We start from the raw sequence: 20,387 nt of genomic DNA, 5'->3' as shown, positions 1-20,387 counted from the left end.
AAACATTGGTGAGCTTCACCAGTGCGAAGACAAGACAGCAGATTCAAATGTTACTCTTTAAGTTACATTTTTTAATTGGCGAAAGAAGCAGCAGGGGTTACCACAAATCTCTAAGCCCAGTGACATGAGTGTTTTTGTCAGCCAAGGCTAATATTAGTGGTGGGTGATATCTAAACCAGTACTGGGCCGCCTTCACCAACCAACACTGACATGCGTGGGTCAATCAAATCCCATGACTCACACGACATGGGGATGCCTTTATCCAGCATTGGAGTGACAAAGGCCTGTAAATGATTGCTGTTCTGGTTAAGTATTCAATAAATTACATTTATCTTACTTTATCGTGCCAAAAATATTAGCTGCGTTAAATTATCACTGTATGCGGTAATGTACTTTGTTCGGTTTCTGCAATATCAGCTGTGAAATATTTAGCATAATTTAACGGACAATCGGCTGGATAAACAGGCAGATCCAGAAATAGAATTTCAGTACATAATTCCGTTCGTGAATTGCCAAAGGGATAATCATTATGGCTTGCGGGACTACATTGATCTTCTCAGGAGTGTATCAAATGAAAATGATGGATAATGTCAGTAACTAATTAAAAATGATGTGGTTCACATTCCATGGTAACCTTTAATAGAGCCATTTTAAACGTTCTTTTGCCAGGCAGCAACTCATGATTGAAGCAAGTGCCAGAAGATGATTAATAGGCGACTGCTCCAGTGTCTTGACCTACTCCCTCCCCTGCCTCCTTTAAGTGCTATTCTAGTGGTGGTCACAAACTGACGCTTTTCAATAGACCATGTTCAATTGTCTCTTCAAATTCCCTAACTGGGTTAAATTTGATGAATTAGCATTCTATCCTTAGACTATTCAATTAACGTGTAACTATTGTTATGGCAAGAGTTGTGTTTTCATTCAAAGCCTCACTTTTTGCAGCATGTGCGCAGATATTTGTGTCCAAAAAATTGGGACTGCGTTGAAGATAGAGTGAAATAAGTAGTAATAATAATATAATAACATTTATTCTACAAAGCACCTGTGGGCGCACATACAGAGTGTTTATCTTGTGCATCATCCTGGCCCGGGCAGCCCGGCGCGTCGGACGCATCAATCACCGGCCATTCCGGAAGTGGGGATGAATCAACAGAGCGAGGTGGCACATGTCTTTTCAGCCTAGACGGGTGTACGATCCAGTGCCGGCGACAGAAGCGAATGCGAACACATTGCGAACGTCGCACCTCCACGACCTCAACAGGGCCCTGCCAAGGACGATGCAATTTAGAGAAAGTCCCGACAGGCACTTGGGGACAAATAAGCCATGCTTTTTGCCCCTTTTCCCACGGAAGCCCGGAACCTTGGTACCTCGGAAAGCGCTCGTTGGCTGCTTCTCGGCTGGTCGAATTGTCAACGGCCGCTTGCCGTGCCTCACACAGCCTTTCGAGCGCGACTTTCATAGGAGAAGGCACTGCGGATCCCTTTTTCGAGGAACCCAGGTCCATTTGGACCTGAATCGGGGGTTCCAGTTCTCTGCCATACATTAAATAAAAGGGCGAGAACCCCGTCGAGGCGTGAGGTGCCAGCCTGTACGCGGCCAGGACCCCTGGGATGAACAGGTCCCAGTCGGACTGGGACGTGCTCACATGGTGGCACAACATAGATGTGAGGGTGCGGTTCAACCATTCAACCATCCCATCGGACTGAGGGTGATAGGGTGAGGTGCGAATTTTCACAGACCTCCTTGAGCAGTTGAGAAGATAAATTACGTCCCTGGTCAGTTAATAGTTGTTCCGGAGCACCCTTGTCAAGAACATACCCCTGTACAAATGTCTCGGTGATGGACGAGGCCAATTGGTCCACCAAAGGCCACGCCATAGGCCAACGCGTGAGGTACTCAACACCCACAAAGAGGTACTTGTGGCCCCGTTGGGATGTTGGGAAGGGCCCCAAAATGTCAAGTGCCATTAACACGAAAAACCCGGATAGACTGCAGTGGCACCCGATCACGGCCAACCCGGGCCTTCCACCACGCACAATCGTGGCAACCCTTCAATAACAGTGCATACGTCACTCTCCACACCTGGCCAGTAGTAATCCCGTTTAAGGGTCAGCAAAGTCTTATGGTAACCAAGATGCACGAGTTTCTCGTGAATCGCTCGGGTCAATTTTTCTCGCAGGGCATTGGGCACGACCACACTATCGCTCCAGTTCCGTATCCCAATGCATAAGGAGGCCGTCGTGCACAGCGACAACCGGGGCAGCCGTGGTGGTGGGAATCAGGATTCAAGTAGGAAGATTCTTACTTGAAACCTGATTCCCACCACCACCCATCTCAAAAGAATTATCTCATCAAAACGCTATACCACAGAGCTCATGGCATTTTTGACCAACACCACCTGGCCAGTGAATTAGGACATGTACATCGGGCCCTCAGGATGAACGGATACTCTGACTGCACCATCCGCCAAGCTGTTTCTTCCACCATACAGAAACAGCCACTGAAACTCCGATCAAAACTATCACGTTGCCATACATAACAGGCGTGACCAAAAAGATCTCCAAAATTCTAAACAAACATAAGATCCAAGTCCGATTCAGTACAGTACATAAACTCCGTGATCTAATTCCAGCTGTGAAAGATGTCATTCCTGACTTACAATACCCTGGAGTCTACAAACTGAGTTGCAGCTGTGGTGATTGTTACATTGGAGAAACGAAACGTCATATCTCTGATCATGTCTGCGAGCACAAGTCAGATTTGAAACACAGCAAAATTGAGTCTTCTGCCATTGCCGATCATTGCTACAACGCTGTGGGCTCTCATGAGATTGTCTTTTCCGAGACCAAGGTACTCTGCAAACCTCCTGGCTACCATCAAAGGTTTGTACACGAAGCCATCCAGATATACAAACACAGACATAATTTCAACCGTGATGATGGGTACAAACTGAGTAATCATTGGAAAGATGTTATTAACCATGAAAAAAAGATTTAACTACACATATTTGGACCATCTTATTTGACAGACAACTATTCTTTAGTTACTGTACAGTTTACTGATAGACAGCCAGTTTTGTTTTATCATGTTTAGCTTCTTTTTTCACACGCTGGTTTCCTGCTTTAAGTTTTACCCACCAAGCAACATAGCAAGAGGCTGTTTCTTCCTGACCTGGTTTCCTGCTTTAAGTTTTACCCACCAAGCAACATAGCAAGAGGCTGTTTCTTCCTGACCTGCTTTTTTGCTTCTACCATCTACATAACAAAGGCTCAGTCCCATTAGCAGCAGCCGCACATTAACAACTCTGGCACCTCCCCCTCTCAACCAGTCTACATAACAAAGGCTCAGTCCTTTGTTATGTAGACTAGCCGTAGCTTCAGCCGCACCAACCTTATCATAATAATAAAAAAAAACTCCTATCCAGGGGCCTACCCTGGCTCCTCCCCCCTCAACCAGTATATTTCTCATTTACTTGATACAGCAAGCGTGCTGTGACGGTTTCACCTGAAGACGGAAGCTTGTGTTGCCTCCGAAACGTCGTGATTTTTATTTTACTTTCATTAATTTTAATTTAATTTTAATTTTTTACCTAAGAGTATGAATCCTTGCAGTCACGAAAGCTTCAAATCTAGAATTATATATATAGACATGCTCTTTGAGAGTCAATTTGCTATACATGGTTTAACTACCGAACAATGATTATATATACGTGGAACAAAAAAATATGATGGGGAGTAAGTGTTCTTTTATCATTTATTTTGCCTCAAAAGTACAGAAAATGGCTATTATTCCCCACAAACTTTGCTTTTGAAATTTACCTATTTTCAATGAGAAAACGTGTGCATTTGCGTCATTCCTTCACATAAAGTCCTGGTCACAAAAACAAAGTTTATGGGGAATAACAGCCATTTTCTATACTTTTGAGGCATAAGCAATTAGAAAATTACATTTACTACCCAGGAACAAAAAGGTGGCACGTATGTATTACTTTATGGACTCTTCGCATGCACCATGGATGGAATTAATGACATTAGCACTATTCTTTTGAAGTTACAAAAGTTGTTATATGAACAAAACAGTTTTCAAACTAAAATGACAATTTATTTTTGTACACTCATCAATATAAAAATGTTTTCCATTGGTCTTATGGAAATGAGCTTAAAAATTTGCTGTATGTATTTACGAAGTGTTATCTTAGGTGCCAATTATAAAGTTGAAAATGGTGTTGTGAAAAAACTATAAAACCAAGAATGTGTGTTCCTTCTTTCTATTGCACCCAATTATATTGCAATTGTGCTATAGACTTCATGTCATGCCATGAAAACAAATCAATTGTCGACGCCCAAGCAGTATATTTGCAAGCAGTGTGTCTTGCTATGTCTTAAAACAAGCCTGGAAAATTACGTCACATAACTATTTGTGAAGTCCTTTAAATTGGCCTATAATCCATACCAGCTGGTGCACTTTTCCATTTCTCTGCAAAGAGTGTTTGTCAGATGGAACCCAAGCTAAGAGTAGTCATCCTCAGAATGGGAATACTGTGTATGGAATGGATTGTGATATTTTTTGTACAGTCAATGATGACTGGGCTGAAACGATCAACCTGAGAATCCGGTTTAATTCACGGACAATTGCCTGGATTCAAACTCTGAATCTCAGCTTCACAGGCTTTGTGTTTTGACATGGTATTGTCTCCCTGAAGCCACCCAACCACCTCCAGCCAAAAATGTATCTCGATTGTGTCACTCCAATATGTTCCATTAAACTTTTCCTCTCCACTCGTCTTGCATGTTGTGCACATTCAAAGATGAAAATTTCAGGCATAGTTGTGATTAAATTAACATTACTACCTCTATTCACAATGTCCTCTTCATATTTATATTTAAATCTATATATATAAAAGGGACATTTGTGAATATTTGTTTGTTCAAAATGTTTAGCATACTTCCCGACATGCAACAAACTTTAAATTTGGAATGTGGGTACTTTCCAGACTGTACACCATGCAAAAATGCATATATTTTGCACGGCAAGTGAGATGTGACGTCACATCTGTCATGTCACCCGCATGCGGAAGCGTAACGCAGTGTGCCTGCTGATGTCACGCATCCCCACCCCAACCCTCCGCGAGTAAAGTGCCATACAAATGTGTTGCAGGTCTAAGGCGTTCTTCGCGCAGCATCGCTTTATTATTTCAGTCGTTTACTGCCGTACGCACCCTGAAAGTTGTGTGTGTCTGCTGCAAGTGCGTGTATGTGTGCCTATGGACGCGTGTGTGTGGGGGGGGGGGCGGTAGTGTAATGGTTAGCGCGCTGCGCTACGGAACCCGGTGACTCCGAGTTTGATTCCCGTTCACGGTCATTACTGGTGACAATTATTTGAACCGGTCCTGGGCCTCCCCTAGGTCGACTCAGCCTCAAACGAGTAACTCGTGTGGTGTGTGAACATCGCCACTGGGGGGACAAAGGCATGGTGAATCCCAGTCCCGGGCAAAGCCAGGTAGTAAATAAAGCTAGTCTATCTATATATATAAAAGGGAAGTTTGTGAATGTGTGTCTGTTCTAATTTTTTAGCATACTTCCCGACATGCAACAAACTTGAAGTTTGGCATGTGGGTAGTTTCCAGACTGTACACAATGCAAAAAGTATAAAAAAAATTATTTTGTATTTTGGGGGGGGGGGGGGGGGAGCGCAATAATGGATTTTGCACGGCAAGTGAGCGGTGACGTCACATATGTGATATCACCCGCATTCGGCAACGCTGTGCCTGCTGACGTCACGTACCCCCTCCAACCCTCCGCGTAGGCCGTGTATCCCGCACAAATGCGCGGCATAGCTAGTTTGCAATAAAGATGTCACAACCCCATTGCAACAGGAGGAGACGTCAGACCAGATGGTGGGATACTGTTAGGGCAGATCTTAGGGGTCGCTTGTCTGTTGCGCAGCAGCTGCGGTATCTGGCACAGGGTATAAAGTGTTGGCGAGGTGTGGTGATGTAAGCAGTGGCTTTGGCATTAAGAATAATAATTGGCATGTAGAAAGTGCCATTCACAAAAAAAGATATCTTGAATCTCAATCCTAATCACTGCTCGTGTTTGTTTTAACGAAGCTCACCTTAAGGCCTCATTGTTTAAAACTTAACTACAATCCCACAATAAAGGTCTGAGCTAACCCACATGCTCCACGTTCATCGGTTGCAATTGATTCATTGTCGTTAATGGTAAAAACATATGTAAGCAGGAACTCCTTTCCGTATCTCCATATGTAAATAGAATAAATGTTTAATCCATGGACTTACTGGCTTTTGAGACCACTGTTATTCAGCAACTCTGGACCTGTTCTTTGGGTTTACTTCTGTTCCCACCCCATCACTGGTTTTAGTGAACGCAGAGGTGATCGCAACAATGAAGAAAGAAAACACTTAATGAACATGGTTTAAATTTGTTATTGGTCAATGATCCTTGACATATCCGAGCAGAACGCTGACGCAACGAGATGTTTTTGTACTGTGCTTCGACAGTGATGTGCACAATACAGTCAGTTGTGAGAAGGAAATGAAGTCGTACATTGGAAATGCTAAGTATAATTAACACATAACAATAGACGGTATGTGTTAATACATGAAACATTGTTTACAGCTACCTGCAACAGGCATCCCTCTCAATTTTCTCAATTTCATGACGCTGCAAATAACAATTCTCGTTATTGTCAGTAGCCACCAACTGAAAATGGGAAGCCTCAAAATCATGGATGAGATAACTGATACTCTCATTTGCCTTTAACGATACTCCTGCATTGTTTGTGTAATTTGGTTTCCATACAGATTTTTTACTAGCTAAGATGGAAAAGGCTAATGCCAGATAATAGTTTTTTTCTGGGGTGTATAGTGACAAAAAGGTGCTCTTTCACAATTACCATTTGCAATTATAAATGCTATTACAGCCTTTGTTAAACAAACCAGATGAATTTCGATGTAAAGCTTTCGTGACTGCAGGGATTCATCTTATTGGTTCTTTCGGTAAAGTCACGTAGAATGGAAATAATAAAATAATACAAATAAAACACACTAAAATAATTCTCACGACGTTTCGGCCACAACGCAAGCAGCCGTCCTCAGGTGGAGAACAGGTCTGTCGAGAAGACAGAGTCAGACTCTGTCTTCTCGTCTGTCGAAAATATTAAAAAATATATATAATTGCTATGCTATGTAAATAAAAACAACAATTTGCTAAACCTTGACCAGGTGCGCCTTTGGCGTCATCTGGTCCAACCCATGTGAGACTAGGCTCTAAGGAAAGCTGTCTCGGGTGTGGACCAATCAACTTCAAGGACAGTGCATATATTATCAGAGTTATGTTTTTTGTTTGCATTATGGCTGCAGGTATTGTGGTCTATGCAAACATGACTCCTTGTAAAAAAGGTGTCAGTTTTGATGCCAGATAAAAGGGTAAAAAACCAATTATCAGGTTTCACTTAATTTGTTTCTATCGACGTGACTTTACCGAAAGAACCAAAGAATATAAATTCCTGCAGTCACAAAAGTTTTAAGTCAATATGTAACAGCATCATTCGTGGGGGAGGAGAGGCACGTGCTTCCTTTGAGCACTTATAAAAAAAAATGCAATTATCTTTTTATCTCCATGTTTGGAGAAACTCTTCGATTAATTTCGTCAGTTTCTACAGCATAAGTCCTTATTAGTGAAGCAACCTCAAAATTAAGTTCAATTAACAATAAATCATCTTTACAATGGAAATTGTCCCCCCCCCGCCACCTCCTCCGTTCCAGACTGACACGCGGAAATAGATCATCTATTAGCACTTTAAACCTTTGTTTGAAAGTTTTTTTTAAAAAAGGTAATTTATATTGGAAGCTACAATAGCTTCACTTTTATAAGGCACACCGTACATACCGAGTGAATTGAAAACAAAGGAGATAATTGAACAGGAATTTAAACATTAATTTTAAGTCTTCCTAAAAAAAAATTAAACTTGCCAGAATTTTTCTTCATTATTGGCACTTGTTCATCGGGTATAAAATGGAATAATTGTTTTGCTTTTTTCCATGTCGAAAGTAAAATAGGTTACTGCATAGTTATTTTCATAATGCACTGCTATTTATTACACTGAAGCACGCTGAAAACAGTTGAAACGGGTTTCTTTTGTGCGTTTAATGAACAAATACATTTGGAATCTATTACACATATGTCGAGCATTTAGGGTAGTGTGGGCAATAAAAAAGCAGCGCAAGTCACGTGTGTTATGTGGGCGGGATAATAAATTGCTGTAAACCGAGCGTCTTAAAAAGGAAATGTAAAAAAAGTAATATTGGTTGAGTGACATTGCAATGCCTTCAGCCAGGTGCCATGGTTTTATCATTAAAACATGTCCCTTTGCTCTATTTCTATTTTTCCCCATCCGTCGCAGTCCCCTGAGCTGGTGAATACTGCACTCCTGACAGGTCGCCCGGTGACGATCCCTTTAAGAGTTGTTGCCGTTGAAGCCAATGGACAGGTGTCAGACGTTTCCCAGCGAGCTCGCTGCCATTCAGGTGACGTTGACGTCATTAAGGTGCGTGCCTACCCCCCTCCCCCCCATTGTGATTGCAAAGGAAACAAATAAAACGCGGCAGCCAAGGCCGTAGCCATGGAGTCAACATTGGGGAGACCAAATCTTCCAGGGGGTCTAGGGGTCCCCCCCCCCCGCAGAAATTTATTTTTTTTTAAACTAATTTCCTATCCTAAAATATTTATAAAAATCACTAAAACATGCGATGGACTTTTCATTATATTTTTACAATATTGTCTAATAGTGTATTGTATTACATTGCTCTGTTTTTTTTTACCTTTTCTTGTTTCACTGTATGTAATGGCAGAGATTAGGCATTCATAAAGTACAACCATAACCACAACCATATAAACAGAAATCGATGCATTGTTATATGAAGACAAGTCCAGATATTGCGGCCAAGGTTTAGCAAATCGTTGTTTTTATTTACATAGCAATTATTTTGTTTATATTGTTGATAGCAATATATTGGGGGGGGGGACATTTTGAGCATATTTGGTGGCAGCTGTCGTGGATTCATAAGTTGGCTGCGGTTCCGCGTTAGAGTACGTTTCCTGTGGAATGAAGATTGTAAATACTTCAGCATTGTGTTCGCTCCTTGTTGATGTTATTCCGTAAATGTTTGTTTACATCGTAATGTGTCGAGCACAAACATTTAATTTTGCCGTTGTAGCTGTGACAGTAGCTTCGAAACAAAGCTGAAATAGTTTTAATTATGTATGCTTAAATTGATTTGAAGCTTTCGTCACTGCATGAATTACTCTTTAGTTCTTTCGGTAAAGTCACGTAGAAATAAAATAAATTAAATAATAGAATACGACGTTTCGATTGCAACGCAAGCAGTCATCATCAGGTAGAACTAAATTTGTGTTGTCTCTCTCTGTGCTTGTGTGTCTGTCTGTGTGTCTCCGTATCTGTGTTCTGTTTCTCTCAAATTTAGTTCTACCTGATGATGACTGCTTGTATTGCAATACAAACGTTGTATTCTATTATTTAATTTATTATCTTTCTACGCGACTTTACCGAAAGAACCAAAGAGTATGTTCAACTTATTTTACACTGTACGTAACCAACCGTGCTAATCACAATACATCTTCTAAATTAAAATATGGTGCAAGAATAGTTGACATTATATTCTGTGTTTAGTGACACGTATTTTTCTCTGGTAGCTGTGTATGTTCGGAACTTAAATGTACTGTGTTTGTGCTCATTGTACGGACGATTTTTCATCAGGAACTTTTCTCCATGTTCATTTCTTGTTTTGGTAATTTTTCAGAATGCCGTTGAAATATAAACAATCATTTTTCACGCAGGCACGGGCAATCAGTAATATAGCCCAACACGTAATGAATTTAGTATTAAAGTGCAGCTGTGAAGGTGACTGATTAAAACAAGCAATGCCTACCTCTATATAGGTACACTGCCAAGCATTCTGTTGCCCATTTTAGCATAAGTTTAAAACGTATTTTGTATCGGTGATATGCGCACAAAACATTCCTATTTTTTTAATTGTCAGTATTTGTTTTAGATTAGTATCGTAATAATTTTATTTTGCATTACTTCAAGGGCGTTTTACCACCCTTCTCCATATGTTTAAATCTATTGTACATTTTTTATCAAAGAATGTTACGATCATCACTATCTATCCTACATATGCCATCAATGACATGTATAGTGCATTGGCGCAGTGGTCAGCATACTGCACTACGAAGCTGGTGATCCGAGCCGAGATAAATTCATGGCCACGGTTAACGTGGGGTGCAAAGTGATATTAGCACCGAGTTCTGAGCACCACCTTCATCAGCAAACCCACACTGACCAGCGTGATGACATATAGCCAAACAACCCCTATGACTAACATTGCATGGATAGGCCTTTTTCCAGGAGTGTGCATTCACACGCTCCAAAGAATACATGAAATGAATATAGAATGTTATTTTTTGTTAATTGCAACTACATTTAAAAAACCCAAGTAAGCTCATGATTTCTATTACTCTAATTATTGTTAAACACTTAACGTGTCTCCATGGATAATAATGTTAAATGGGGCATTACCGTACAGAACATTCTGCTTTGCCTTTAGACACTGGCTGTCATGAATTATAAGTTTAGACTGACTGACATACAAGTTTACCGAGCGTGTGTAGTTTTTAACAAGACATTTTCTTGCAGGAATAAAACAAATGACAACCTTTCAGCCAACCGACCTCCACTATAAATATCCGTGCTACAAAGACTGTACCAATGAGTGCCAAAAGCCCAAAGTGGAAATCCATTGTAAGGCTGTTGCAGTCTATAATTAGGCATGCAAATCAAATACAGACATGTCACTCACTATTAAATAATTATAATCTGCAGTTTGAGCTATGCCCATCAAACTAAATACACACAAATACTTGGTAGCGTTGATTGTATGAGTTTCATTTATCTCAGCCTTCACCATGGTATTAGCGGAACACATTGCATTTCAGTGTCCCCAGATGTTTGTCACCACATCAGCTGTGGTTGTTTAGAACGCTGCTGTTATCTGCTTTTGAAGATCCCTCAAGGTTTTAGGAATTGTTTTTTTTGCTGAACACTTACATTTTTCGCAAAACCAACTGTTCCACCACGCGGTTCAAACCGTTGGTTGATGGCAGCCATTTAATAACTGTTAGACGTCTGCGTACACCATGTATATGGGTGTTATTACCGGCAGAATGTCGTACTCGAATTATAAATGTTGTGGGTGTATTCTCCAACACACCGGTGTGCTGAACAAGTAACAAATTGGCATGTTTTGTTTACATGACAAACCTTACTAATTGGTTGTGTCAGGTGGTGGTGGGTTTAACGGCACATTTATGTTTATATTCCAGGCTCGATTTAACATAGTACATAAAATTCGTGATCCGATCCCATCTGTGAAGGATATGATCCCTGACATACAATACCCTGGCGTCTACAAACTAAGCTGTGTCTGCGACAGTAGTTTCATTGGGGAAACTAAGCGACATGTCTCAGACCGTGTTCGTGAGCATAAGGCAGATTTTAAACATGGTAGGACCAAAACGTCTGACGTGGCTGATCATTGTTTTAATGCGGTTGGCTCACACGAAATACATTTTCCAAGACGAAGGTACGTTGTAAGCCCACTGGCTATCAACAAAGATTCGTTCATGAAGCCATCCATATATACAGACACAGACACAATTTCAACCGAGAGGATGGGTACAAACTCAGCAATCGTTGGAAAGAAGTCATCAACCAGTTTAAGTCATAACTGGCTGTGATGTTCCCATCCTGCCACCTTCCGATGTTAGTTTTTTCCCCGTGGCTTCGGCTCTCCGATTTCACATGAACAGGTTGAATCTCTCGTGCCAACGTGACCACCTCCAGACGCCGACCTCTACGTCACGGTGGCTCTGCGATCTCCCATTAACACGCAAATCTCTCACATTAACACGCTAATCTCTCACATCAACATGCTAATCTCTCACATTAACACGAAAATCTCTGACATTAACACGCTAATCTCTCACATTAACACGCTAATCTCTCACATTAACATGCTAATCTCTCACATTAACACGCTAATCTCTCACATTAACATGCTAATCTCTCACATTAACATGCTGATCTCTCACATTAACACACTAATCTCTCACATTAACATGCTAATCTCTCACATTAACATGCTGATCTCTCACATTAACATGCTAATCTCTCACATTAACATGCTGATCTCTCACATTAACATGCTAATCTCTCACATTAACACGCTAATCTCTCACATTAACATGACTAGCCCCGCCCACTTCGAATATGACCCTCGAACTACACCCAATAAAACAGTCTGCATTCAGCGGCTTTCCTCCTCTTTCCTCCTGATGACGATCGCTTGTGTTGTGATCGAAACCTCGTAGTTTTTTGTTTATTTTATATTTATTATTTGTATGAATTTGTACCTATCTACGTGACTTTACTGAAAGACCCAAAGAATATGAATTCCAGCAGTCACGAAAGCTTTAAGTCAACATTTATACCATTGGAACCTCATTTGCCAGTCAAAAATATGATAATTTATTTTTTTATTGTTTTTTTTTCTGGTCCAACCCATGTGAGACTAGGCTCTAAGGAAAGCTGTCTCGAGTGTGGACCAATCAACTTCAAGGACAGTGCATATATTATCAGTTATGTTTTTTGTTTGCATTATGGCTGCAGGTATTGTGGTATATGCAAACATGACTCCTTGTAAAAAAAAAGGTGTCAGTTTTGTTTGCCAGATAGAAGGGTAAAAAAACAATTATCAACATTTATATTTACACAATCTAACCAAAACAAACCTCTATTATGGACAAGTAGTGAGGGATAAGTACATACAAAGATATATTATTAATTACGGTACATGTACATTATACATTCGCAAAATACCACGGCTGGTGGCACTAAAGCACAAACAATGTGTTTATATTACATCACTGCCAAATACTGCCTGCTCACATAAAAACTTTTAAAAATGTCAAAAAACAGACATGTTTTCTTCATAAGTGTTTTTCAGTCAGGACTCGGTATTCTAGTTCTGACTTAATGCAATGACCCCAGTTCATGACCTACATTCAGAAAAATAAACCATCCAGTGCATGGGCTACAACAAAGAAGAATGCTAAGTATGTTGTTTCAAACCCACGAAGAGCCACTATGCTTATAGTAATGCTGCTGGAGAAACCTCACTCCAATGCGAGATTAAAGCTTCAAAATGCGTTTTGGTCACTTTATTTTAGCTGGTCAACACGGGTTGGTGAAGTGTTTCCCACAAAATGGTTCAGATAATCACTCGCAACCAATGTTAACCACGGCTGGAAATTAAACTCGGGTCACCAGGTTTACAGCGCCATGCTTTACCCACTGCACCATTACTCAACGCCCCCATTTTTACTCCAATGCACCCTATCTATTTTTCATAATTGGGATATAATAGCTTAATCTATTTTTATTCAATTTGCATCTGTTTCAAAAACACATCTCTCAGTTCTCGAATGTTTTTTTGTAATGCTATTATTGTTGTTAATTCATCTATTCTACCTGATGGCAATTTTCTCATACCACGGGCACGTGTGTATCGTGAAAGTGGATACAAGAATTGGGCATTCAAAGCACATCCCAAGAAATGCAAATAATTTTGTGTCACGCATGAAATAGCGCTTGGAGCAATAGGAATTCATGAGAAGGCTCTTCTTACCGCCTTGCAGTTGAATACAGCACCAGAAAGTCAACAGAGATATCTTTTTCAGCATTTATTGAAATCTACCACTGCACTGCCTTTAATCTAATGAAATGAAATGCTGAAACTGTGGGGGCTTGACTCCATGGTGCATTTTAACCCAACTCCTATGAGGAAATGCTTTTACAATGAAATAAACTTTTTATTGTTTTTAAGCGATTGTATTTTTTTTGTTACAATGATTAAACAATCGCCATCAGACCATGAGATGAAATATCCATTCAGGGTTCTCACAAGTCGGTAGTATATCACACTGCGTTATAGAACGGCCTGCAAAAGGCATTATCATGTAAATGCTCATGAAATCCATGCAAACCGATCCAATTTACCCACATTGTGGGTGCTGCACATACACACACACACGATTTACAGACAAATGTTCGCACAGCATTCAAACTAACAATTATAATTCTCAACGCTGACATATTTGCCAATTTTAGCGACAAATAAAATTTAGTGAAAATTGGTGCAATCATTTACTTGGCAGGCTGAGACCACCGACTCACTGGACTTGAGAAATTAATCGGATTGTGGGTGGCTAGCTGGATGAGAGCTGGCGCTGAGAGTAAGTGACTATCAGCATACAAACGCAGATCTGACACCTATGGGTGGACTTTGATTCAAAGCCAGGTTTTCTCAGTGGTGCCACCTCAGTGCCCTTGATGTGTGAGAAACCCGGCCTCCTCAAAAAAATTCACATTTTTTTTTCTTATTACATTGGTCTTATTATGGCGTCATTAAAAAAATTACTGTCATTTAAAAGTGTTGATTGCTGGCATTGTATGCCACAGTTGCAGTCCAAGGTTTGTGCAAATATGATAATGGAACTAATTTTTATCAACGCAATGTTTTGCCTTACTGAAAAGACTGGCCAAAACCTTAGATTTGTGTAATTTTCACCATTGTCTCAGAGCCAGTAGCGTTCTGAGCTCGTAAGAAGAGGGAAAGCAAACCTAATATAATCTTAGATTTTTGCCTTTTATCATACATGTATTTACTGCCATCTTGGCAATCCACTGCTAGATAATGGTCTCTCCCATTTCCATGTTGCATAGAGGGGTTATCTGACCATACTTCACCATGCTGGTCAGTGCAGGCTGGTGATGGTGGAAAGCAAAAACATGGGAGCTTAGAAGTACAGAACAACAATGGGTTTTGCTTCACTGACCACTGCATGTTATGAATGTAGCCCCCACTGCCTAATGACAGGTAGTGGTAATCCGGCCCTGTGGAGGCAGCAGGGATTGTTGGTGGATCGCACAAATGCTGTGAAACTCCATTCCCTTGGGTGCCAAGGTGCCATATCCTGACTCGCCAGGAAGGGGCAGCACAGCAAGTGGACGAATCACCATTTGTTTCCATCTAAGTGGGGGACAGAGTGTTGTCCTCTCGCATGTATGGGTTCTATACCCGGGTACTGTGGTTTCCTCCCACATTAAATAAAATGCAGAGCCTTCCTGAAAAACAATCATACGACTCGGTGTGGCTTTCCTCGATTATTAATTAATTATAGGAGATATGTGTGTGTTCACGGTAGTCACTCATAGAAGCAGGCTCAAAAACCTGCTTAGATTTTGATATCCAATGGTCAGATCTGATGATCATGTGCATTGAGGGAGATTTGGTCAAAGGCTCGTTGCCATATATATTCTTATAATATTTCATTTTCAAGAGCGTCAATAAAACAAATATATGATCCTGTGCTTGTTTTTGAATTTTTCTATCACTCCATATATGAAGGAAACCGATGCTAATATTTAGAAATATGCCACACATGTTGTTACGTCAACATTTCAAATTAAATAACACCTCAATTGTTTAGAAATAACTGTATCCAGTGACTGGTATGCACTGATATGTTTTATTCCTCCTCCGTCATGGAGGCACTGTATAGCCATGCTATCAATCGATTGTTAAATCTGATTAAATATTACAAAAAAAAACAGATTAAACTCACAGCCAGACATGTATGATTTTTTTTATATATTTATCTAATGATACATTTCCCACCAACGTAGACTGCTCCATAAATGGAAGTGATAGAATTTCATCCACATAAAATGCATATCCAGATGCTGCACAGAAATTGGAAACATTTATTTTTTATAGACAAAAAGAGACATTCAGTCATCGGTAGAAGAAAACAAGAAGGTCTTGAGCCCGGACTTATACAAGGTGCAGGGAGTTGATAGCATCGATGGCTGGGGGAAGGAAGTTCCAGACAGCAGAAGAGTAGTGCTGGGGGTTTTGTGACAACAAGTCACGAAGATTGCCGGGAGCAGAGAGTCCAAGAGAAGAGAGGTAGGCAGGGGTGAGTTTATGGGGAGTCTCAACGATGGTGAATGAGATCTTGACATTGATCTGGGATTGGTTTGGGTGGGCAAATTGAGGGATTGGACCACTGCAGTGGTGTAGAAGTGTAGGTGAGGAGCCTGGCAGCATCATGTTGGGTCCTCAAAATGTGTATCCAAAAATGCAAATAAAACGTTAAAATCCATCAGAATGACCGTGAAAAAAAGTCAGTGGGTTTGGGCAGCAGACTGCTTGGAATGTTGATGGTGAATGGAAGAGACCCAGCGGGCCCATGGGAAGTCGTGATGGATATGTGGGACCTTCATCCAGCAGTGGATAGAACATGATTGATGACAATGCCTTTTATATATATAGCCAATGCATATAACGCATAGGAATATGCAACGTAACGTAATACGCTATGCTATTATTATATACTCAAGGATTTTTCAAATAGTTGCACATGTGCGTGTACAATGATGTGCTAATTTATTTGACTGGCATGCTTATTTCACTTTCATTTCCTTAAAAGTTTTGAGTCTTAAAACATTCCTGTGATTAATTTGACAGTATTCTCAATTCAAGATTTTGAACTCTGCCAAAGTGTAATTATGGATGGCTTCGGTGAGATAAATGTTACATAAATGTGTCAGTGTTTAACAAACGCTGTTAGGAACTCGTCATTTTGAGCATGAAGGCTCTAGTCTTTAACAAAGAGCAAATGTATCATGAGTGTCTATGGTACTTACATTATATAAATGCGGTGCGTCTAAGAGGTGAATTGTCCCTAACAGTCGGAGTATCTCAATGTACAGGGTGATCCATTTACAGATACCACACTGATTTATAAATAACCCTCAGCGTATGCGTCATTCCATGTTGTAAGTATATTAGGACGGCTCTCTCGTACAAATTGTGCCAGGAGAGAGTTGAAAAAGACAACCAATGTTTCGAGATTGGTCGGAGACACGTAGACGCTTTGGGAGAAAATTACGTTTTCTGTATAATGTTCGGCCGATTATTTTCGTGGTGTGTGTAGACAATTGACCTTGTATAACATCTCAAAACAACACAATTCATGCATTTTTTAAATAAAGGTATGATTGTGGTAATGCATGTCATAGGCATTTCCACCAAATTCTCTAGAAATACACCCAATCGTTTTTAAAAGCCAAGTGATGTAAGTGGAGTTGCCAATGTTACAGATTGCCATATTGGATTTTTTCGAGTCAAAATTACAGCTTTCGACTTCCAAAATTGCAGTTTACCGAATATACTTTCCGTTACTCTGACAATATTTAGTTGAGCAATAATAGATTTTAGTCCATTAATAACCTTTCCTACCCAATAATAAACAAGACATCACAGTCCATTAACTCGTATACAATGCTTAGCCAAGATATAGTGTGTGCATAACAAGCGAATAAATGCACAACAAAACACATTCAAGCAAACACATATACAACACATACGCTGTACAAAAATGTGTTTACAGTTTAAATACGATGTGTTTTCGAGTGTAACCGAATGTTGTTCGCACGATGTCCCTTACGTATTGCTCAATGTGCTGCGAGCAACTCCGTAAACTGAATTTCCGAATTGATCCCAGAAGGTTGAGCAATGTCCGACATTTCAAAAAACGCGCCGGGTGCGCGCCGACGAAACAACACACGGTACAACCCGAAAACACGTTGGGGCACTTCCTCAAGAAGCTGCCAGCAGATGGAGCGAACCGTCGGACGTTGTTCCGAACAACACGCGGTACAACCCGAAAACACGTCGGAGCGTTGTGCAGCATCAGAACCGCAAAAAGTGCCACGCAGGTAGTATACAGTGTACATCTTCTTCGCGAAATTATAATGAGCGTTTGGATTGTTACGTGGGTGAAGTAGCCACAAATTGGTGCAGGCACTCATCAATAAAGACTCGTGCATAATTTGTCGAGAAGACTTCGCGCTTTATCACTTGGAGAATCCATCACCTCCAGTCACATTTTATCTCTTTGTTAATTAAACTTAAGAACTGCATTATTCTTTGGTTCTTTCGGTTAAGACGTGACTTAACCGAAAGAACCAAAGAATAATTCCTGCAGTCACGAAAGCTCCAAAAATTTAGGTTTAAGAACTGCACTAAAAAAAGCATGTTTTTTTTCCATTCCACTCTTCACTCTTTACACATAGCTATCTATAGTTGCTCAGGGATTCCAGTAATGAATGGGAAGCGTAGGCCCAATTATAGCACATATTGTCAAGATATTTTTTTGGAAAATATGCAATCTAAATGTGAAGGGAACTACAAAGGTTAAAGAAGATTGGTAAACTTGGTTTTTTTACCGTTGTTTAAATTAAACAGACAAAAACATATATCATAATATTCATCGCGACAGCCTACGTGTTAAACTGATTAACCTCTATGGGGAAGATACTTTTCTTCACACATGAAAATTGGAGAAACTCTGCATCAAGCGAATAAAGCGGATGTATTCGCTCTATTTAAGACCAAAACAGGATGAGGATTTCTTCTCCACAACTCTGGCTGTCGCCCAATGATGCGGGTTGTAATTACCGGTGAAACGTCATACTCGAATTGTCGATGTTGTGGGTTTACTCTCCAACACACAACCAGTGTGCTGAACGAGTAACACATTGGGACGTTTTGTTTACGTGATAAACCTTTACTAATTGGCTATGTTGGGTGGTGGTGGCGGGTTTAACGACAAATTTATATTTACGCGATCTAACTCTAAACGATAACATACCACGTTAAGTGTCTATTATTAACTGTGCATCTGGAAACCCATTTTTTCCCCGCTCGCTTGCATTTACACTTGAGAAGCAATGAGAATCATATCTCACACACGGTACACGCAATCACTCTCCTGCAAAAGATGAAACAAACGTCAAAATGAAAGGTATGCATATTTCAGAGTAAAGGATGCCCCAGAAGTTTGTGATTTATTGATTCACATAGACCTTTGATGCGCACTGCGCGCGCGCGCACACACACAGGTGTTGGTGAAATTTCGTATTGGCAAGATGCATATTGCACTTTTAAACGTAGATTGAACCTCCGATTAGCACGGTTGGCTACGTACGGTGCGAAAGAATTTAAACATACATACAACATACATGTTTATCCATGGTTATCATAAAAACACAGCACTCTATTAACATCCTAATCAAACATACTTTTAAAATACAAATGTAATGTTGTCTTTTGCCTTTCCACCAGCTAATGAGATGATTAAAACATAATTACACGTGTCATGTTTGAGCCTGAATTTTTATTAACTTTTTTCATTAACATTGCATTCACTTTCTACAAATATTTTTTTTGTCGTTGGCATACGTGCATTTGATGTGTGTTGTACTTTGATATTGTACTCTGCCGATGCATCTTGTCACTATAACCTACAATGTGCACAAATATCAATTACTATTCACCGTGGATATTTACGACCAAATCAGCCGTAAATGTGCCCAATCTTTGAAAATTTTGGAAAGCCGGAGAGAGCCTTAATGAGTGACCAGCCATGCGCATCAAAGGCGTTGCAAGCTACCACTGTGCTACGTTGTCAACAGAGGGCAGTGCAGCAAAATTATTAGTTGTACTGTACCATGCACCTATCTCTATGCTCCCCACATTCAGTCCACACTGACCTCACAACCTGCCCGGCATGGGGGGGGGGGGGTCCTCATCCAGCAGTGGAGACAAAAAAATGCGCTGCTGATGTACACGTTAATATTTCACAGATTCAAGTGCATCTTATAAACTGAAAACTGTTTTATTTTGAAACACAGCAAAACAAAATGTTTACAAAGATGTTCAAACCCATCGGTTGATACAATTGCCTGCAATGTTCTTGTGGTTGATCAGTTCGTGTACACAGTAATGATGTCGCATCTGTCAAATGAATGGGGTGAATGCGTCAACAACAAATCACACTTTTTGGGGGGGGGGTGATGGCAAGCATTTATTGCGCGCACCTTTCCTCCATTTTTTCCCAGGTTTCCCCAGCCTGCCAGTACGCGTACGTGCAGGGAAACGAGAGCAGAGGCTCAATGCGGGCTCGAATCCAAGTCAGTTACGAGCACCTGCGCTCCTCCCTAGATCTTGCAGTGTGGCTTCCCAGGCTGCCTTTGCGAATACAGCTCTCCGACTCCGAGCTTAGCCTCATAAGGGGCTGGAATATACCACTGTCCAGGTACTGCACCCCCCCCCCACACAACGTGCACGTTGCATAAAAAATATATTCTCTTAGTTCTT

At 40.6% G+C, this 20,387-nt stretch overlaps 1 protein-coding gene across 1 annotated transcript in view; it reads left to right on the top strand.

Moving 5' to 3' along the window:
- Positions 1-20,387, top strand: part of LOC144719649 (transmembrane protein 132E-like) — a 125,898-nt gene that overhangs the window by 96,138 nt on the left and 9,373 nt on the right. The window contains exons 5-6 of the mRNA XM_078595786.1: positions 8,426-8,569; positions 20,129-20,325. Coding sequence (XP_078451912.1) covers positions 8,426-8,569; positions 20,129-20,325 — 341 coding nt within the window. The remainder of the gene's footprint in view (positions 1-8,425; positions 8,570-20,128; positions 20,326-20,387) is intronic.

This window comes from Lampetra planeri, chromosome 6 (assembly GCF_965212315.1).
Source record: "Lampetra planeri chromosome 6, kcLamPlan1.2.h2, whole genome shotgun sequence".
Taxonomy (NCBI): Eukaryota; Metazoa; Chordata; class Hyperoartia; order Petromyzontiformes; family Petromyzontidae; genus Lampetra; species Lampetra planeri.
This window is presented reverse-complemented; position numbering and strand designations above follow the sequence as displayed.